We start from the raw sequence: 21,858 nt of genomic DNA on the forward strand, positions 1-21,858 counted from the left end.
CTTACAGTTTACTTCACTTGACGACTTGACTCGACACGACACTTGAACCTGTGACCTTGCAGTTTACTTCACTTGACGACTCGACTCGACATGATACCTGAACCTGTGACCTTGCAGTTTACTTCACTTGACGACTCGACTCGACACGATACTTGAACCTGTGACCTTGCAGTTTACTTCACTTGACGACTCGACTCGACATGATACTTGCACCTGTGACCTTGCAGTTTACTTCACTTGACGACTCGACTCGACACGATACTTGAACCTGTGACCTTGCAGTTCACTTCACGACTCGACTCGACTCGACACGATACTTGAACCTGTGACCTTGCAGTTCACTTCACTTCACGACTCGACTCGACACGATACTTGAACCTGTGACCTTGCAGTTCACTTCACTTCATGACTCGACTCGACACGATACTTGAACCTGTGACCTTGCACTTCACTTCACTTCACGACTCGACTCGACACGATACTTGAACCTGTGACCTTGCACTTCACTTCACGACTCGACTCGACACGATACTTGAACCTGTGACCTTGCAGTTCACTTCACGACTCGACTCGACTCAACACGATACTTGAAACTGTGACCTTGCAGTTCACGACACGACTCGACTCAACACGATACTTGAAACTGTGACCTTGCAGTTCACGACACGACTCGACTCGACACGATACTTGAACCTGTGACCTTGCAGTTCACTTCACTTCACGACTCGACTCGACACGATACTTGAACCTGTGACCTTGCAGTTCACTTCACTTCACGACTCGACTCGACACGATACTTGAACCTGTGACCTTGCAGTTCACTTCACTTCACGACTCGACTCGACACGATACTTGAACCTGTGACCTTGCAGTTCACTTCACGACTCGACTCGACTCAACACGATACTTGAAACTGTGACCTTGCAGTTCACTTCACGACACGACTCGACTCGACACGATACTTGAACCTGTGAACTTAGTTCACTTCACGACACGACTCGACTCGACACGATACTTGAACCTGTGACCTTGCAGTTCACTTCACGACACGACTCGACTCGACACGATACTTGAACCTGTGACCTTGCAGTTCACTTCACGACTCGACTCGACACGATACTTGAACCTGTGACCTTGCAGTTCACTTGACTTCACGACTCGACTCAACAGGATACTTGAACCTGTGACATTGCAGGTCACTTGACTTCACGACTCGACTCAACACGATACTTGAACCTGTGACCTTGCAGTTCACTTCACGACTCGACTCAACACGATACTTGAACCTGTGACCTTGCAGTTCACTTCACGACTCGACTCAACACGATACTTGAACCTGTGACCTTGCAGTTCACTTCACGACTCGACTCAACACGATACTTGAACCTGTGACCTTGCAGTTTACTTCACTTCACGACTTGACTCGACACGATACTTGAACCTGTGACCTTGCAGTTTACTTCACTTCACGACTCGACTCGACACGATACTTGAACCTGTGAACTTGCAGTTCACTTCACGACTCGACTCGACTCAACACGATACTTGAACCTGTGACCTTGCAGTTCACTTCACGACTCGACTCGACACGATACTTGAACCTGTGATCTTGCAGTTCACTTCACGACTCGACTCGACACGATACTTGAACCTGTGACCTTGCAGTTCACTTCATGACTCGACTCGACACGATACTTGAACCTGTGACCTTGCAGTTCACTTCACGACTCGACTCGACACGATACTTGAACCTGTGACCTTGCAGTTTACATCACTTCACGACTCGACTCATCACGATACTTGAACCTGTGACCTTGCAGTTCACTTCACGACTCGACTCGACTCGACACGATACTTGAACCTGTGACCTTGCAGTTCACTTCACTTCACGACTCGACTCGACACGATACTTGAACCTGTGACCTTGCACTTCACTTCACTTCACGGCTCGACTCGACACGATACTTGAACCTGTGACCTTGCACTTCACTTCACGACTCGACTCGACACGATACTTGAACCTGTGACTTTGCAGTTCACTTCACGACTCGACTCGACTCAACACGATACTTGAAACTGTGACCTTGCAGTTCACGACACGACTCGACTCAACACCATACTTGAAAATGTGACCTTGCAGTTCACGACACGACTCGACTCGACACGATACTTGAACCTGTGACCTTGCAGTTCACTTCACTTCACGACTCGACTCGACACGATACTTGAACCTGTGACCTTGCAGTTCACTTCACTTCACGACTCGACTCGACACGATACTTGAACCTGTGACCTTGCAGTTCACTTCACGACTCGACTCGACTCAACACGATACTTGAAACTGTGGCCTTGCAGTTCACTTCACGACACGACTCGACTCGACACGATACTTGAACCTGTGACCTTGCAGTTCACTTCACTTCACGACTCGAATCGACACGATACTTGAACCTGTGACCTTGCAGTTCACTTCACGACACGACTCGACTCGACACGATACTTGAACCTGTGACCTTGCAGTTCACTTCACGACACGACTCAACTCGACATGATACTTGAACCTGTGACCTTGCAGTTCACTTCACGACTCGACTCGACACGATACTTGAACCTGTGACCTTGCAGTTCACTTGACTTCACGACTCGACTCAACAGGATACTTGAACCTGTGACATTGCAGTTCACTTGACTTCACGACTCGACTCAACACGATACTTGAACCTGTGACCTTGCAGTTCACTTCACGACTCGACTCAACACGATACTTGAACCTGTGACCTTGCAGTTCACTTCACTTCACGACTCGAATCGACACGATACTTGAACCTGTGACCTTGCAGTTCACTTCACTTCACGACTCGACTCGACACGATACGTGAACCTGTGACCTTGCACTTCACTTCACGACTCGACTCGACACGATACTTGAACCTGTGACCTTGCAGTTCACTTCACTTCACGACTCGACTCAACACGATACTTGAACCTGTGACCTTGCACTTCACTTCACGACTCGACTCGACACGATACTTGAACCTGTGACCTTGCAGTTCACTTCACTTCACGACTCGACTCGACACGATACTTGAACCTGTGACCTTGCAGTTCACTTCACTTCACGACTCGAATCGACACGATACTTGAACCTGTGACCTTGCAGTTCACTTCACGACACGACTCGACTCGACACGATACTTGAACCTGTGACCTTGCAGTTCACTTCAGGACACGACTCGACTCGACATGATACTTGAACCTGTGACCTTGCAGTTCACTTCACGACTCGACTCGACACGATACTTGAACCTGTGACCTTGCAGTTCACTTGACTTCACGACTCGACTCAACAGGATACTTGAACCTGTGACATTGCAGTTCACTTCACTTCACGACTCGACTCGACACGATACTTGAACCTGTGACCTTGCAGTTCACTTCACTTCACGACTCGACTCAACACGATACTTGAACCTGTGACCTTGCACTTCACTTCACGACTCGACTCGACACGATACTTGAACCTGTGACCTTGCAGTTCACTTCACTTCACGACTCGACTCGACACGATACTTGAACCTGTGACCTTGCAGTTCACTTCACTTCACGACTCGAATCGACACGATACTTGAACCTGTGACCTTGCAGTTCACTTCACGACACGACTCGACTCGACACGATACTTGAACCTGTGACCTTGCAGTTCACTTCACGACACGACTCGACTCGACATGATACTTGAACCTGTGACCTTGCAGTTCACTTCACGACTCGACTCGACACGATACTTGAACCTGTGACCTTGCAGTTCACTTGACTTCACGACTCGACTCAACAGGATACTTGAACCTGTGACATTGCAGTTCACTTCACTTCACGACTCGACTCGACACGATACTTGAACCTGTGACCTTGCAGTTCACTTCACTTCACGACTCGACTCAACACGATACTTGAACCTGTGACCTTGCACTTCACTTCACGACTCGACTCGACACGATACTTGAACCTGTGACCTTGCAGTTCACTTCACTTCACGACTCGACTCGACACGATACTTGAACCTGTGACCTTGCAGTTCACTTCACTTCACGACTCGACTCGACACGATACTTGAACCTGTGACCTTGCACTTCACTTCACTTCACGACTCGACTCGACACGATACTTGAACCTGTGACCTTGCACTTCACTTCACGACTCGACTCGACACGATACTTGAACCTGTGACCTTGCAGTTCACTTCACGACTCGACTCGACTCAACACGATACTTGAAACTGTGACCTTGCAGTTCACGACACGACTCGACTCAACACGATACTTGAAACTGTGACCTTGCAGTTCACGACACGACTCGACTCGACACGATACTTGAACCTGTGACCTTGCAGTTCACTTCACTTCACGACTCGACTCGACACGATACTTGAACCTGTGACCTTGCAGTTCACTTCACTTCACGACTCGACTCGACACGATACTTGAACCTGTGACCTTGCAGTTCACTTCACGACTCGACTCGACTCAACACGATACTTGAAACTGTGACCTTGCAGTTCACTTCACGACACGACTCGACTCGACACGATACTTGAACCTGTGAACTTGCAGTTCACTTCACTTCACGACTCGACTCGACACGATACTTGAACCTGTGACCTTGCAGTTCACTTCACGACACGACTCGACTCGACACGATACTTGAACCTGTGACCTTGCAGTTCACTTCACGACACGACTCGACTCGACACGATACTTGAACCTGTGACCTTGCAGTTCACTTCACGACTCGACTCGACACGATACTTGAACCTGTGACCTTGCAGTTCACTTGACTTCACGACTCGACTCAACAGGATACTTGAACCTGTGACATTGCAGGTCACTTGACTTCAAGACTCGACTCAACACGATACTTGAATCTGTGACCTTGCAGTTCACTTCACGACTCGACTCAACACCATACTTGAACCTGTGACCTTGCAGTTCACTTCACGACTCGACTCAACACGATACTTGAACCTGTGACCTTGCAGTTCACTTCACGACTCGACTCAACACGATACTTGAACCTGTGACCTTGCAGTTTACTTCACTTCACGACTCGACTCGACACGATACTTGAACCTGTGACCTTGCAGTTTACTTCACTTCACGACTCGACTCGACACGATACTTGAACCTGTGACCTTGCAGTTCACTTTACGACTCGACTCGACTCAACACGATACTTGAACCTGTGACCTTGCAGTTCACTTCACGACTCGACTCGACACGATACTTGAACCTGTGAGCTTGCAGTTCACTTCACGACTCGACTCGACACGATACTTGAACCTGTGACCTTGCAGTTCACTTCACGACTCGACTCGACACGATACTTGAACCTGTGACCTTGCAGTTCACTTCACGACTCGACTCGACACGATACTTGAACCTGTGACCTTGCAGTTTACATCACTTCACGACTCGACTCATCACGATACTTGAACCTGTGACCTTGCAGTTCACTTCACGACTCGACTCGACACGATACTTGAACCTGTGACCTTGCACTTCACTTCACTTCACGACTCGACTCGACACGATACTTGAACCTGTGACCTTGCACTTCACTTCACGACTTGACTCGACACGATACTTGAACCTGTGACCTTGCAGTTCACTTCACGACTCGACTCGACTCAACACGATACATGAAACTGTGACCTTGCAGTTCACGACACGACTCGACTCAACACGATACTTGAAACTGTGACCTTGCAGTTCACGACACGACTCGACTCGACACGATACTTGAACCTGTGACCTTGCAGTTCACTTCACTTCACGACTCGACTCGACACGATACTTGAACCTGTGACCTTGCAGTTCACTTCACTTCACGACTCGACTCGACACGATACTTGAACCTGTGACCTTGCAGTTCACTTCACGACTCGACTCGACACGATACTTGAACCTGTGACCTTGCAGTTCACTTCACTTCACGACTCGACTCGACACGATACTTGAACCTGTGACCTTGCAGTTCACTTCACTTCACGACTCGACTCGACACGATACTTGAACCTGTGACCTTGCAGTTCACTTCACGACTCGACTCGACACGATACTTGAACCTGTGACCTTGCAGTTCACTTGACTTCACGACTCGACTCAACAGGATACTTGAACCTGTGACATTGCAGGTCACTTGACTTCACGACTCGACTCAACACGATACTTGAATCTGTGACCTTGCAGTTCACTTCACGACTCGACTCAACACCATACTTGAACCTGTGACCTTGCAGTTCACTTCACGACTCGACTCAACACGATACTTGAACCTGTGACCTTGCAGTTCACTTCACTTCACGACTCGACTCGACACGATACTTGAACCTGTGACCTTGCAGTTCACTTCACTTCACGACTCGAATCGACACGATACTTGAACCTGTGACCTTGCAGTTCACTTCACGACACGACTCGACTCGACACGATACTTGAACCTGTGACCTTGCAGTTCACTTCACGACACGACTCGACTCGACATGATACTTGAACCTGTGACCTTGCAGTTCACTTCACGACTCGACTCGACACGATACTTGAACCTGTGACCTTGCAGTTCACTTGACTTCACGACTCGACTCAACAGGATACTTGAACCTGTGACATTGCAGTTCACTTCACTTCACGACTCGACTCGACACGATACTTGAACCTGTGACCTTGCAGTTCACTTCACTTCACGACTCGACTCAACACGATACTTGAACCTGTGACCTTGCACTTCACTTCACGACTCGACTCGACACGATACTTGAACCTGTGACCTTGCAGTTCACTTCACTTCACGACTCGACTCGACACGATACTTGAACCTGTGACCTTGCAGTTCACTTCACTTCACGACTCGACTCGACACGATACTTGAACCTGTGACCTTGCACTTCACTTCACTTCACGACTCGACTCGACACGATACTTGAACCTGTGACCTTGCACTTCACTTCACGACTCGACTCGACACGATACTTGAACCTGTGACCTTGCAGTTCACTTCACGACTCGACTCGACTCAACACGATACTTGAAACTGTGACCTTGCAGTTCACGACACGACTCGACTCAACACGATACTTGAAACTGTGACCTTGCAGTTCACGACACGACTCGACTCGACACGATACTTGAACCTGTGACCTTGCAGTTCACTTCACTTCACGACTCGACTCGACACGATACTTGAACCTGTGACCTTGCAGTTCACTTCACTTCACGACTCGACTCGACACGATACTTGAACCTGTGACCTTGCAGTTCACTTCACGACTCGACTCGACTCAACACGATACTTGAAACTGTGACCTTGCAGTTCACTTCACGACACGACTCGACTCGACACGATACTTGAACCTGTGAACTTGCAGTTCACTTCACTTCACGACTCGACTCGACACGATACTTGAACCTGTGACCTTGCAGTTCACTTCACGACACGACTCGACTCGACACGATACTTGAACCTGTGACCTTGCAGTTCACTTCACGACACGACTCGACTCGACACGATACTTGAACCTGTGACCTTGCAGTTCACTTCACGACTCGACTCGACACGATACTTGAACCTGTGACCTTGCAGTTCACTTGACTTCACGACTCGACTCAACAGGATACTTGAACCTGTGACATTGCAGGTCACTTGACTTCAAGACTCGACTCAACACGATACTTGAATCTGTGACCTTGCAGTTCACTTCACGACTCGACTCAACACCATACTTGAACCTGTGACCTTGCAGTTCACTTCACGACTCGACTCAACACGATACTTGAACCTGTGACCTTGCAGTTCACTTCACGACTCGACTCAACACGATACTTGAACCTGTGACCTTGCAGTTTACTTCACTTCACGACTCGACTCGACACGATACTTGAACCTGTGACCTTGCAGTTTACTTCACTTCACGACTCGACTCGACACGATACTTGAACCTGTGACCTTGCAGTTCACTTTACGACTCGACTCGACTCAACACGATACTTGAACCTGTGACCTTGCAGTTCACTTCACGACTCGACTCGACACGATACTTGAACCTGTGAGCTTGCAGTTCACTTCACGACTCGACTCGACACGATACTTGAACCTGTGACCTTGCAGTTCACTTCACGACTCGACTCGACACGATACTTGAACCTGTGACCTTGCAGTTCACTTCACGACTCGACTCGACACGATACTTGAACCTGTGACCTTGCAGTTTACATCACTTCACGACTCGACTCATCACGATACTTGAACCTGTGACCTTGCAGTTCACTTCACGACTCGACTCGACACGATACTTGAACCTGTGACCTTGCACTTCACTTCACTTCACGACTCGACTCGACACGATACTTGAACCTGTGACCTTGCACTTCACTTCACGACTTGACTCGACACGATACTTGAACCTGTGACCTTGCAGTTCACTTCACGACTCGACTCGACTCAACACGATACATGAAACTGTGACCTTGCAGTTCACGACACGACTCGACTCAACACGATACTTGAAACTGTGACCTTGCAGTTCACGACACGACTCGACTCGACACGATACTTGAACCTGTGACCTTGCAGTTCACTTCACTTCACGACTCGACTCGACACGATACTTGAACCTGTGACCTTGCAGTTCACTTCACTTCACGACTCGACTCGACACGATACTTGAACCTGTGACCTTGCAGTTCACTTCACGACTCGACTCGACACGATACTTGAACCTGTGACCTTGCAGTTCACTTGACTTCACGACTCGACTCAACAGGATACTTGAACCTGTGACATTGCAGGTCACTTGACTTCACGACTCGACTCAACACGATACTTGAATCTGTGACCTTGCAGTTCACTTCACGACTCGACTCAACACCATACTTGAACCTGTGACCTTGCAGTTCACTTCACGACTCGACTCAACACGATACTTGAACCTGTGACCTTGCAGTTCACTTCACGACTCGACTCAACACGATACTTGAACCTGTGACCTTGCAGTTCACTTCACGACTCGACTCGACACGATACTTGAACCTGTGAGCTTGCAGTTCACTTCACGACTCGACTCGACACGATACTTGAACCTGTGACCTTGCAGTTCACTTCACGACTCGACTCGACACGATACTTGAACCTGTGACCTTGCAGTTCACTTCACGACTCGACTCGACTCGACACGATACTTGAACCTGTGACCTTGCAGTTTACTTCACTTCACGCCTCGACTCAACACGATACTTGAACCTGTGACCTTGCAGTTCACTTCACGACTCGACTCGACACGATACTTGAACCTGTGACCTTGCAGTTTACTTCACTTCACGACTCGACTCAACACGATACTTTAACATGTGACCTTGCAGTTCACTTCACGACTCCACTCGACTCGATACTTGAACCTGTGACCTTGCAGTTTACTTCACTTCACGACTCGACTCGACACGATACTTGAACCTGTGACCTTGCAGTTCACTTCACGACTCGACTCGACTCAACACGATACTTGAACCTGTGACCTTGCAGTTCACTTCACGACTCGACTCGACACGATACTTGAACCTGTGAGCTTGCAGTTCACTTCACGACTCGACTCGACACGATACTTGAACCTGTGACCTTGCAGTTCACTTCACGACTCGACTCGACACGATACTTGAACCTGTGACCTTGCAGTTCACTTCACGACTCGACTCGACACGATACTTGAACCTGTGACCTTGCAGTTTACATCACTTCACGACTCGACTCATCACGATACTTGAACCTGTGACCTTGCAGTTCACTTCACGACTCGACTCGACTCGACACGATACTTGAACCTGTGACCTTACAGTTTACTTCACTTCACGCCTCGACTCAACACGATACTTGAACCTGTGACCTTGCAGTTCACTTCACGACTCGACTCGACACGATACTTGAACCTGTGACCTTGCAGTTTACTTCACTTCACGACTCGACTCAACACGATACTTTAACATGTGACCTTGCAGTTCACTTCACGACTCCACTCGACTCGATACTTGAACCTGTGACCTCGCAGTTCACTTCACTTCACGACTCGACTCGACACGATACTTGAACCTGTGACCTTGCAGTTCACTTCACGACACGACTCGACTCGACACGATACTTGAACCTGTGACCTTGCAGTTCACTTCACGACACGACTCGACTCGACACGATACTTGAACCTGTGACCTTGCAGTTCACTTCACGACTCGACTCGACACGATACTTGAACCTGTGACCTTGCAGTTCACTTGACTTCACGACTCGACTCAACAGGATACTTGAACCTGTGACATTGCAGGTCACTTGACTTCACGATTCGACTCAACACGATACTTGAATCTGTGACCTTGCAGTTCACTTCACGACTCGACTCAACACCATACTTGAACCTGTGACCTTGCAGTTCACTTCACGACTCGACTCAACACGATACTTGAACCTGTGACCTTGCAGTTCACTTCACGACTCGACTCAACACGATACTTGAACCTGTGACCTTGCAGTTTACTTCACTTCACGACTCGACTCGACACGATACTTGAACCTGTGACCTTGCAGTTCACTTCACGACTCGACTCGACTCAACACGATACTTGAACCTGTGACCTTGCAGTTCACTTCACGACTCGACTCGACACGATACTTGAACCTGTGAGCTTGCAGTTCACTTCACGACTCGACTCGACACGATACTTGAACCTGTGACCTTGCAGTTCACTTCACGACTCGACTCGACACGATACTTGAACCTGTGACCTTGCAGTTCACTTCACGACTCGACTCGACACGATACTTGAACCTGTGACCTTGCAGTTTACATCACTTCACAACTCGACTCATCACGATACTTGAACCTGTGACCTTGCAGTTCACTTCACGACTCGACTCGACTCGACACGATACTTGAACCTGTGACCTTGCAGTTTACTTCACTTCACGCCTCGACTCAACACGATACTTGAACCTGTGACCTTGCAGTTCACTTCACGACTCGACTCGACACGATACTTGAACCTGTGACCTTGCAGTTTACTTCACTTCACGACTCGACTCAACACGATACTTTAACATGTGACCTTGCAGTTCACTTCACGACTCCACTCGACTCGATACTTGAACCTGTGACCTTGCAGTTTACTTCACTTCACGACTCGACTCGACACGATACTTGAACCTGTGACCTTGCAGTTCACTTCACGACTCGACTCGACTCAACACGATACTTGAACCTGTGACCTTGCAGTTCACTTCACGACTCGACTCGACACGATACTTGAACCTGTGAGCTTGCAGTTCACTTCACGACTCGACTCGACACGATACTTGAACCTGTGACCTTGCAGTTCACTTCACGACTCGACTCGACACGATACTTGAACCTGTGACCTTGCAGTTCACTTCACGACTCGACTCGACACGATACTTGAACCTGTGACCATGCAGTTTACATCACTTCACGACTCGACTCATCACGATACTTGAACCTGTGACCTTGCAGTTCACTTCACGACTCGACTCGACTCGACACGATATTTGAACCTGTGACCTTGCAGTTTACTTCACTTCACGCCTCGACTCAACACGATACTTGAACCTGTGACCTTGCAGTTCACTTCACGACTCGACTCGACACGATACTTGAACCTGTGACCTTGCAGTTTACTTCACTTCACGACTCGACTCAACACGATACTTTAACATGTGACCTTGCAGTTCACTTCACGACTCCACTCGACTCGATACTTGAACCTGTGACCTCGCAGTTCACTTCACGACTCGACTCGATACTTGAACCTGTGACCTTATGGGACTATGGTTTTCCTATGGGGGACTATGGTTTTCTCCTCCGTCCATGTGTGCGTCCATGTGTGCGTCCGTCCGTGCATGCGTCCGTGCGTGCGTCCATGCGTGCGTGCGTCGGTCTGTGCGTGCGTGCGTGCGTGCGTGCGTCGGTCTGTGCCTGCGTGTGTGCGTGCGTCGGTCTGTGTGTGCGTGCGTGCATACGTGCGTGCGTAAGCGAAGGACCGAATACTAATTTTGTGTGTGGGTGCAACCCACGTCAAAATCCAAGATGGCCGCCACCACATATGTCTGAACCTTGTGAGCGGAATATCTTGAAAAATAAACGAACTACTAACTTCTAATCTGGTGTGTGGGTGTGTCTTCAACCCACTCGCAAATATTATCGACTCTTCCATGTTTTCTGCGTCTTCCACTTTGTCAACTCACATCACTTCACCGACGGGGGCCCGAGGCGTAACGCTTGTTTTATTGGATGTTCGGGTGTATCTGTGTCCTTGCTCATTTATGAGGTTACTTAGTGGGTCCAGGGCCAGGCAAAACAGGAGAGGGGAAAGGATGTCTCCTTGGAAGATCCCATGTCGTATCTTTACTCCTGGTATTTCAATCTTTCCTTCTGAGTGCTGCGGGATTAGTGTGGTATTCCTAAGATCCATGGCTTTCTCTATCAGCTTAATTATTTGGGCATTTATCTTGTACATTTGCATGCACGTTATCATCCATGAATGTGGAACACTGTCAAAAGCTTTATTGTAGTCTATCCATGCTGTGGACAATTTGGTATCGCAATTCTTGAGTTTGGCCTTGTTTAGTAGTAGGTGGTCTATTGTTCCGTAACATCCTCTCTTGCATACCTTCTGTTCTGTCTCTATGCCTTCTTGTTGTGTTAGGTGGTGGTACATCGTTTCTCTGACGATTCCTGAAAACAATGTACCACACTGGCCTTTTTACCTTTTCTCCATTGTTTACCTTGCCAAGCAACATGGCGCCCGCGCACTGCATCATGGGTACTGAAACCCCTGTATGATTGAATTAATGAATGAATTATCTTTTTAAGGCCATTTTCCTCGCTAGAGCGGGGGTTAGCCTTGCGGGCCCCATGACAATCATGGTTCCCTGTTTGAGGCAATGTTTTTATGGCCGGATGCCCTTCCTGACGCCAACCCTTGGTCATGCTCTTACGATGCGCAGGGACACGGTGTACCTATTCTAAACCGGGGTACACACCGGGATCATTCATCCCAGCAAGCTGGTACTCAATTTGCCGACCTTGGAAGGATGACAGTATATGCAACATAAAAAAATGGTGTTTGATGGTGATTCAACAAAATGTATTTACTTGCAAACACATATTTTCACTTTGTCAACACATCGCATCACATTCGACTACAGATCGAGATGTGATCAATGAAAAATATTGATCGATCGATTGGCCGATGTTTATTTATTTATTTACTGCGCTCGTGTCAAAAATATGTTTATTTATTTTGTTTATTTATTTATTATTTATTTATTTACTGCGCTCGTGTCAAAAATATGTTTATTTATTTTATTTGTTTATTTATTATTTATTTATTTATTTATTTACTGCGCTCGTGTCAAAAATATGTTTATTTATTTTGTTTATTTATTTATTATTTATTGATTTATTTACTGCGCTCGTGTCAAAAATATGTTTAGTTATTTTATTTGTTTATTTATTATTTATTTATTTACTGCGCTCGTGTCAAAAATATGTTTATTTATTTTGTTTATTTATTTATTATTTATTGATTTATTTACTGCGCTCATGTCAAAAATATGTTTAGTTCTTTTATTTGTTTATTTATTATTTATTTATTTACTGCGCTCGTGTCAAAAATATGTTTATTTATTTTATTTGTTTATTTATTATTTATTTATTTATTTATTTACTGCGCTCGTGTCAAAAATATGTTTATTTGATCGATTCATACAAACGCATCTGCATAATAGTGTAGCAGCATAGCAAACCTGTTGTGCATTTTGTGATACAAGCACCAAATTTGGTACACTAGTAGACTATCATATTATGAAAAGATCTGGATATTGGGCCATCTCAGATTCAGAGATTTGATTTTTGCAAGATTTCGATTCGATTGGGATCGAAGAGAACACCTTCTTCGTCTTCTGTACAGTGAAGTTGCCAGCCCTGAATTCTCTGGCTACATCTGGGTGCTTCATTGGGAGTGCAACCGTGTCCCTCAGGTGAACAGGGACCCACCTGGCATAGTGTGTGTGGTCTAAGGCATGGAACCATGGGACCAGTTCCGTCAGAGCATCAAGGTACGTCGTGAATGAAGCCTGCCGCAGAGAACGCACGTAGACCAGTACCAACATCTCTAGTTCCACTTCCAGCACAGTTGCCCAGTACTGAAAGTTGGGAATGTCTTCTCCTCTCTGGTGACACCAGTCTTCGAACTCAGGCAGGTCTTCTGCATCATCAGCATATGTCATACAGTGGCGTTCATACGCACGGTGTTGCAGGATGTGCAGTGCCGCTGCAGTGATTTGATGAGCTCTTCTTGTGCGGGTGACGTGGGCAGCTCGTAGGAAGGAGTCGGCCGTCCCTGGCGTTGCAATCTCAGCTTGCAAAATCTGCAAATCTTGCAAAAATCAAATCTCTGAATCTGAAATGGCCCAATATCCAGATCTTTTCATAATATGATAATCTACTAGTGTGCCAAATTTGGTGCTTGTATCACAAAATGCACAATTCTTTTGAATATTTGGGCTAAGCCGCCCCACTATAAGGAGGAAAGGTACCGGTGTGGTCGTGTGGTTGGAGGTGGTGTTCGAACCTCACCAGCGCTTACGATCAGGCTCCTGGCGCCGCTGCAGCGGAAGCAATGCAAGAGGGAATAAGCACGGAGATTGTAGTTGAGGAACGCCGTGGGGCAGCCGAGCTTGGCCATGGCGAGCATGAGCAGCACGAACAGGGGTTCGTTCCCCACGAGCATGGCCACGACGTCCCCGCGGGAGAGCGCCCCGCGGGCACGCAGCGCCCTAGCCAGGCGCCAGCTGCTCCGCTCGGCGCCGCCGTACGACAGCACGGAGTCCTCGAAGCGCACGAAGTCCTTGGTAGGGAGGTCTCGTGCGCGCTGGGCGAACACGTCGAGCAGGTTGCCCTGGGGGCGCCGCAGGTAGCACGCCAGGTAAATGCCGCTGAGGCGCGCGAAGCGCCAGAAGCAGCGCAGCTGGTCCACGAATTCCGAGTCCACGACGTACGCGCAGGCGCCGACGAGCGCGATCAACGAGCCGACGAACAGCAGCAGCGAGCCGGCCATCGAGGACAGGAGCACGACGAACGCGATCGCGACGAACGCCACCACCCGTGAGCTCAGCTCCATCTTCGGTCCGATCGTCCGGATAAGTTCCGCGAACCCAGGGATTCGCTGCAATGTCCGAATCGCCTCGGTTTCTACTGTTATCCCAACACCCAACGATTACTCGTTATTTTTAATCGAATCGTTTGTAAACTATTCCCATCGACTTCACGCTCGATCTCTTCAAAAGTTTTCTCAAAAACTTTTTCGCGCCCCGCCCACTGTCAGTGTCAGTGTCTTCCCATTGGCTGGCACTTTAAAGTGGGCGGAGATTAGATATCATATCACCATCCATCACCTATCCTACCTGACCTTTGCTGTATTTTTATATAGGAAGACCTGGAAGGGTAAAGGTAAACGACAGGATAACCGTCGTTGAGCTGTTATATCCACTTATATCGGGGATATGGATTTACAGTATTTGGTGAAACATTGATCGCTCCTCCTCCTCTGAGTCTCCATTAATTTACTGCATGATGATGCAATGATGTAGGTGTAGATGTATTATCCAATCTCCATTATTTATCTGAGTCAGTACCCCGTTCCCCCTCTGCCTCCCCTTGTCCCCTCCTCCCACACTCCACACAGTTTCCTACTTTTATCGGGAGACGAAAGATCCCATCTTGAGATGCGTATGTGTAGACTGCAGTGCACTCGTTCGGGTGTGTACAAGTACAACCCAGATGTGCAGACCGCGATGATCACTGAACTACACGGTCTACACCTACTATCCCGTACCTTGATGTGATATGTCGTCAATCTTTGTATTTTGTATGCAGCTCAAGGCTGTGGGGTAACATCATTGGCTGAGGGCAAGGCTGTGCTGCTGATGCAGTGTCCCCTGTAGGTCAGTGCAGGAATTTGTAATTTGTTCACTGCCGTCGAAAGCTCACCTGCTCTTCGCGAAGGCTCAGTGGGATCTTTAACGTTCACCAACTAAACCAGGCAGTATGGACACCTAGTTAACGTCCATTTGAGGGACGGAACACGCATTGATTAATCACCTGCCTGTGAAACACCAGGATGACAGTTTATACAGGGTCAACACGCAGACTTACACGAGCGTGGAGAGGCAAATGTGCGACATGTGATATGTGTGATATATGTGTGTGATGTGATATATCACATATGTATTATGTATGTGATATGTGTGATATATGTGTGTGATGTGATATATCATATATGTATGTGATATGTGTGATATACAGTCACGTGAAAAAGTAAGTACACCCCATGTAAAGTTTTGACTTTTTCAACATATTTCAACAGACAGCTATTTGATCTTCATTTCAACAATATTGATAGATAAAGGTGATATAATATAACAAATATCATGAAACATTTACATTTTGTCGTGCATTGTATAATTTAAATAAACAAAAAATGCAAATTTCGAATGTGGAAAAAGTAAGTACACCCCATGAAATGTTTTTTTTATCGACAGACTTGGCATTTAATATGGAATATTTTTTTTGTGGGGGTGAACTTACTTTTCAAGATGACTTAGAACCAAAAGTTCATTGGAATTATGTTGAAATTATTCTAGATTTTGTTAATGTGACCTTCAAAAGAAACAAAAACCACATTTGACATTTCGAAGCAAATATATTGATCCTTGAAAGTGATGTAAACTGATATCGAACTCAATTCATGGACAGTACTGTGTTAAACTTCTGTGCGTTTTCCAGAAGTATCTCTTTATTTTGCACATTAGCCAAAAAATTATTTAACAAAAACAAAAGTTAAATTACGACTGGGATTACGGACAGTAAAATTACAGTTCAGTACTTCGTGTAACCCCCACGAGCATTCAGGAGAGCACGTACACGTTGAAGCATGCTGTTCACGAGATTTGCCAAGGTTTGGACAGGAATCGCTTGCCATGCAGTTACAATAGCCTGCTGCAATTCACGCACAGAGGCAGGCTGCTGGTCCAAGTTGTCGATTCGACGCGTTAATTCTGCCCACAAGTTCTTTATCGGATTCATATCCGGGGACATGGCAGGCCACTCCATATGCTCTACACCATGGTCAGCAAGAAAGTGTTGGATCATGCGAGCATGATGAGGCCGTGCATTGTCATCTTGGAAGACAAAGCTTCCTCGAAAGGCTGCACGAACAAATGGAAGCAATGTTTCTTCCAGAATGGCCCTGTGCTTGAACTGGTTCAGGTTTCCATTCAGAACAACCAGGTCAGTTTTGCCCCCTGCATGAAAAGCAGCCCAAACGGTCACCCCACCACCTCCAGCTTGGACTCTTGGCACTATACAATCTTCGTTGTAGGCTTCAGGCACTTGTCTGCGCACTCGGACGCGGCCATCTTGACGATAGACCAGAAATCTAGACTCGTCACTGAAGATTACGTGATTCCAGTGTACTGGCTGCCATTGACGGTGCTCTCTGGCCCACTGCAATCGGCGCTGGCGGTGTTGTCTGGTCAGACGTGGCTTTCTCAGGGGATGCCTGGCACGATAGCCTGCTTGAACCAGTCGTTGGTCGACTAGCCTTCTGGATACAGGCACATTTGTCAGTTGCTGCCACTCAGCCCTAAGCCGATTAGCTGACTTGGTATGGCCATTGCGGACTAACCGGTGCAGCTGGCGATCATCCCTCCTTGTCGTTCTGTGGGGACGTCCTGGCCTCGGTATTGGAGTAGGGACACCACTCTGAGCATTTCGTTTCAGGATCTTTGACACCTGACCTTGAGTGATGCCATACTGCCAAGCAATAGCACGCTGTTTCATGCCGGAATTTCGTAAAGCCATCACTAAATGACAAACAGCATTGTCGAGTTCACGGACCATCTCCAGAGGAAGCGGCAATAACTTTTGTAGACGTGCAGCAGTTGTTTTCCACTAATACAGAACGCAACAACCCTTATATACCCGATTGTGAAGCCAATTGTCAAATGTACCTGTCCGTACATTTTGTCACGCCACCTGTGATATAATCCTGTTATTGACTTCTTGCTGCGACAGACAATCAGTGACATGGTTCTTTTAACAAAGAAATCACCGAAGCATAAAAGAAACTCACCAGATTGATATATCGAGTTCAGAAAGTAAACCCAAGTCAAGAAAAAAAAAATATACCATATTAAATGCCAAGTCTGTATTTAACATATGTGGATATATCAATATTTGATCTTCATTTAAAGAGTATCTATAGATAAAGGTGATCCAATTGAACAAAAAACAATGAAAAATTGACTTTGCAATAATTTATTCAACAAAAAATTGTTGCACAGCATGCACAGCTCGTTTCAAATCCCCCCACACCATCTCGATGGGATTTAGATCCGGGATTTGACTTGGCCATTCCAGAACCCTCCATTTCTTTCTTTTCAGCCATTCCTTGGTGGATTTACTGGTATGTTTAGGGTCATTGTCATGTTGCAAGGTCCACCTTCGGTTGAGCTTCAACACTCCGACAGATGGCCTCACATTATCCTCAAGCACGCTCTGGTGCAATGAAGAATTCATCGTGGATTCCATGATGGTGAGCTGCCCAGGCCCTGATGCAGCAAAGCTGCCCCCAAACCATAATATTTGCACCACCATGCTTTATAGTTGGTATCAGGTTCTTGTGGTCAAATGCTGTCTTTGGTTTTCGCCAAACATGTCTTCTGGTACTGTGGCCAAATAGCTCAACCTTTGACTCATCTGTCCAGAGCACATTGTTCCAGAAGTGCTGGTCTTTGCCTAGGTGTTCATTGGCAAACTTTAGTCTTGCCCTGATGTTCTTTTTGGACAGCAAAGGTTTCCTCCTGGCACACCTCCCATGTAGATGAAATTTGTGCAGCCTCTTTCTAATGGTAGACTCGTGCACTTTGACATCAACAGTGGCAAGAGCTACCTGTAAGTCCCGTGATGACATTCTGGGGTTCTTAGAGACTTCTTTCAGCATCTTGCGGTCTGCTCTCGGGCTGAACTTGCTGGGCGGCCTGGCCTGAACAAGTTGGCAGTTGTTTGGAATCTTCTCCACTTGTAGATGATCTTCCAGACAGTCGAATGATTGATTTCAAATTGTTTGGAGATCTTTTTAAATCCCTTCCCAGACTCGTAGGCATCTATAACCTTCTTTCTGAAGGCCTCAGAGAGCTCTTTTGATCGAGGCATGGTGACGCCACACACTTCAACAACAAAGGGAAAACCAAACGAAATGTCTGAGGTTTAAATAAGACAGGTTGCTCCAAGATCCTCTCTAACAATGTTCGAATCATTTGCACCTGAGCTGGTGCACCTGATTCATATTTTAGGTATTTGAAGTAGTGATAAATGTAGGGGTGTACTTACTTTTTCCACATGCGAAATTTGCATTTTTGTGTATTTAAATTATACAATAGACTACAAAATGTAAATGTTTTATGATATTTGTTATATTATATCACCTTTATCTATCAATATTGTTGAAATGAAGATCAAATAGCTGTATGTTGAAATATGTTGAAAAAGTCAAAACTTTACACGGGGTGAACTTACTTCTTCACGTGACTATGTGTGTGATGTGATATATCATGTGTGTGTGTGTGTGTGTGTGTGTGTGTGTGTGTGTGTGTGTGTATGTGATATGTGTGATATATCTGTGTGACGTGATATATGTGTGTGATATATTTGTGATATTTGATGATTGTGATATTGATATGTGTGATGTGTGTGATATTGATATGTGTGATATTGATATGTGTGATATTGATATGTGTGATATTGATATGTGTGATTGGTGTGATACTGATATGTGTGATTCATGTGATACTGCTATGTGTGATGTTTGTGATATTTATATGTGTGATGTGTGTGATATTGATATGTGTGATGTGTGTGATACTGATATGTGTGATTCATGTGATATGTGTGATATTCATATGTGTGATATGTGCGATATTGAGATGTGTTATGTGTGTGATATTGATATGTGTGATGTGTGTGATATTGATATGTGTGATGTGTGTGATATTGATATGTGTTATGTGTGTGATATTGATATGTGTGATGTGTCTGATATTGCTATGTGTGATATTGATATGTGTGATGTGTGTGATATTGATATGTGCGATATTGATATGTGTTATGTGTGTGATATTGATATGTGTGATGTGTGTGCTATTGATATGTGTGATATTGATATGTGTGATATTGATATGTGTGATGTGTGTGATATTGATATGTGTGATGTGTGTGATATTGATATGTGTGATGTGTGTGATATTGATATGTGTGATATTGCCATGTGTGATATGTGTGATATTGATATGTGTGATATTGATATGTGTGATGTGTGTGATATTGATACATGTGATGTGTGTGATATTGATATGTGTGATATTGATATGTGTGATATTGATATGTGTGATGTGTGTGATATTGATATGTGTGATGTGTGTGATATTGATACATGTGATGTGTGTGATATTGATATGTGTGATATTGCCATGTGTGATATGTGTGATATTGATATGTGTGATGTGTGTGACATTGATATGTGTGATGTGTGTGATATTGATACGTGTGATGTGTGTGATATTGATATGTGCGATATTGATATGTGTGATATTGATATGTGTGATGTGTGTGATATTGGTCCATGTAATGTGTGTGATATTGATACATGTGATGTGTGTGATATTGATATGTGTGATACTGATATGTGTGATGTGTGTGATATTGATATGTGTGATGTGTGTGATATTGATATGTGTGATGTGTGTGATATTGATATGTGTGATGTGTGTGATATTGAGTGATGCCATACTGCCAAGCAATAGCACGCTATTGCGTGCTATTATGTGTGATGTGTGTGATATTCATATGTGTGATATTGATGTGTGATGTGTGTGATATTGATACGTGTAATGTGTGTGATATTGATATGTGTGATGTGTGTGATATTGATATGTGTGATGTGTGTGATATTCATATGTGTGATATGTGTGATGTGTGTGATATTGATATGTGTGATGTGTGTGATATTGATATGTGTGATGTGTGTGATATTGATATGTGTGATGTGTGTGATATTGATATGTGTGATGTGTGTGATATTGATATGTGTGATGTGTGTGATATTCATCTGTGTGATATGTGTGATGTGTGTGATATTGATACGTGTAATGTGTGTGATATTGATACGTGTGATGTGTGTGATATTGATATGTGTGATGTGTGTGATATTCATATGTGTGATATGTGTGATGTGTGTGATATTCATATGTGTGATGTGTGTGATATTGATATGTGTGATGTGTGTGATATTGATATGTGTGATGTGTGTGATATTGATATGTGTGATGTGTGTGATATTGATATGTGTGATATGTGTGTTATTGATACGTGTGATGTGTGTGATATTGATATGTGTGATATTGATATGTGTGATGTGTGTGATATTCATATGTGTGATATGTGTGATATTCATATGTGTGATGTGTGTGATATTCATATGTGTGATGTGTGTGATATTGATATGTGTGATGTGTGTGATATTGATATTTGTGATGTGTGTGATACTGATACGTGTGATGTGTGTGATATTCATATGTGTGATATGTGTGATATTGATATGCGTGATATGTGTGATATTGATATGTGTGATGTGTGTGGTATTGATATGTGTGATGTGTGTGATATTGATATGTGTGATATTGATACGTGTG

The 21,858-nt window shown here is 45.5% G+C and overlaps 1 protein-coding gene across 2 annotated transcripts in view; it reads right to left on the reverse strand.

Annotated features, from left to right (window-relative positions):
- LOC137431156 (long-chain fatty acid transport protein 2) overlaps nt 1–15,606 on the reverse strand; it is a 64,681-nt gene extending 49,075 nt beyond the window's left edge. Inside the window, exon 1 of one of the 2 annotated variants that reach the window (XM_068122163.2) lies at nt 14,687–15,606. In XM_068122163.2, the coding sequence (XP_067978264.1) occupies nt 14,687–15,230 (544 nt within the window). In that variant the 5' untranslated portion in view covers nt 15,231–15,606. The remainder of the gene's footprint in view (nt 1–14,686) is intronic. The other variant, XM_068122162.2, reaches the window with a different exon arrangement.
- Between the last annotated feature and the right edge of the window lie 6,252 nt (nt 15,607–21,858).

Source organism: Myxine glutinosa, chromosome 7, assembly GCF_964187855.1.
Source record: "Myxine glutinosa chromosome 7, kmMyxGlut1.1, whole genome shotgun sequence".
In the NCBI taxonomy this organism is placed as follows: Eukaryota; Metazoa; Chordata; class Myxini; order Myxiniformes; family Myxinidae; genus Myxine; species Myxine glutinosa.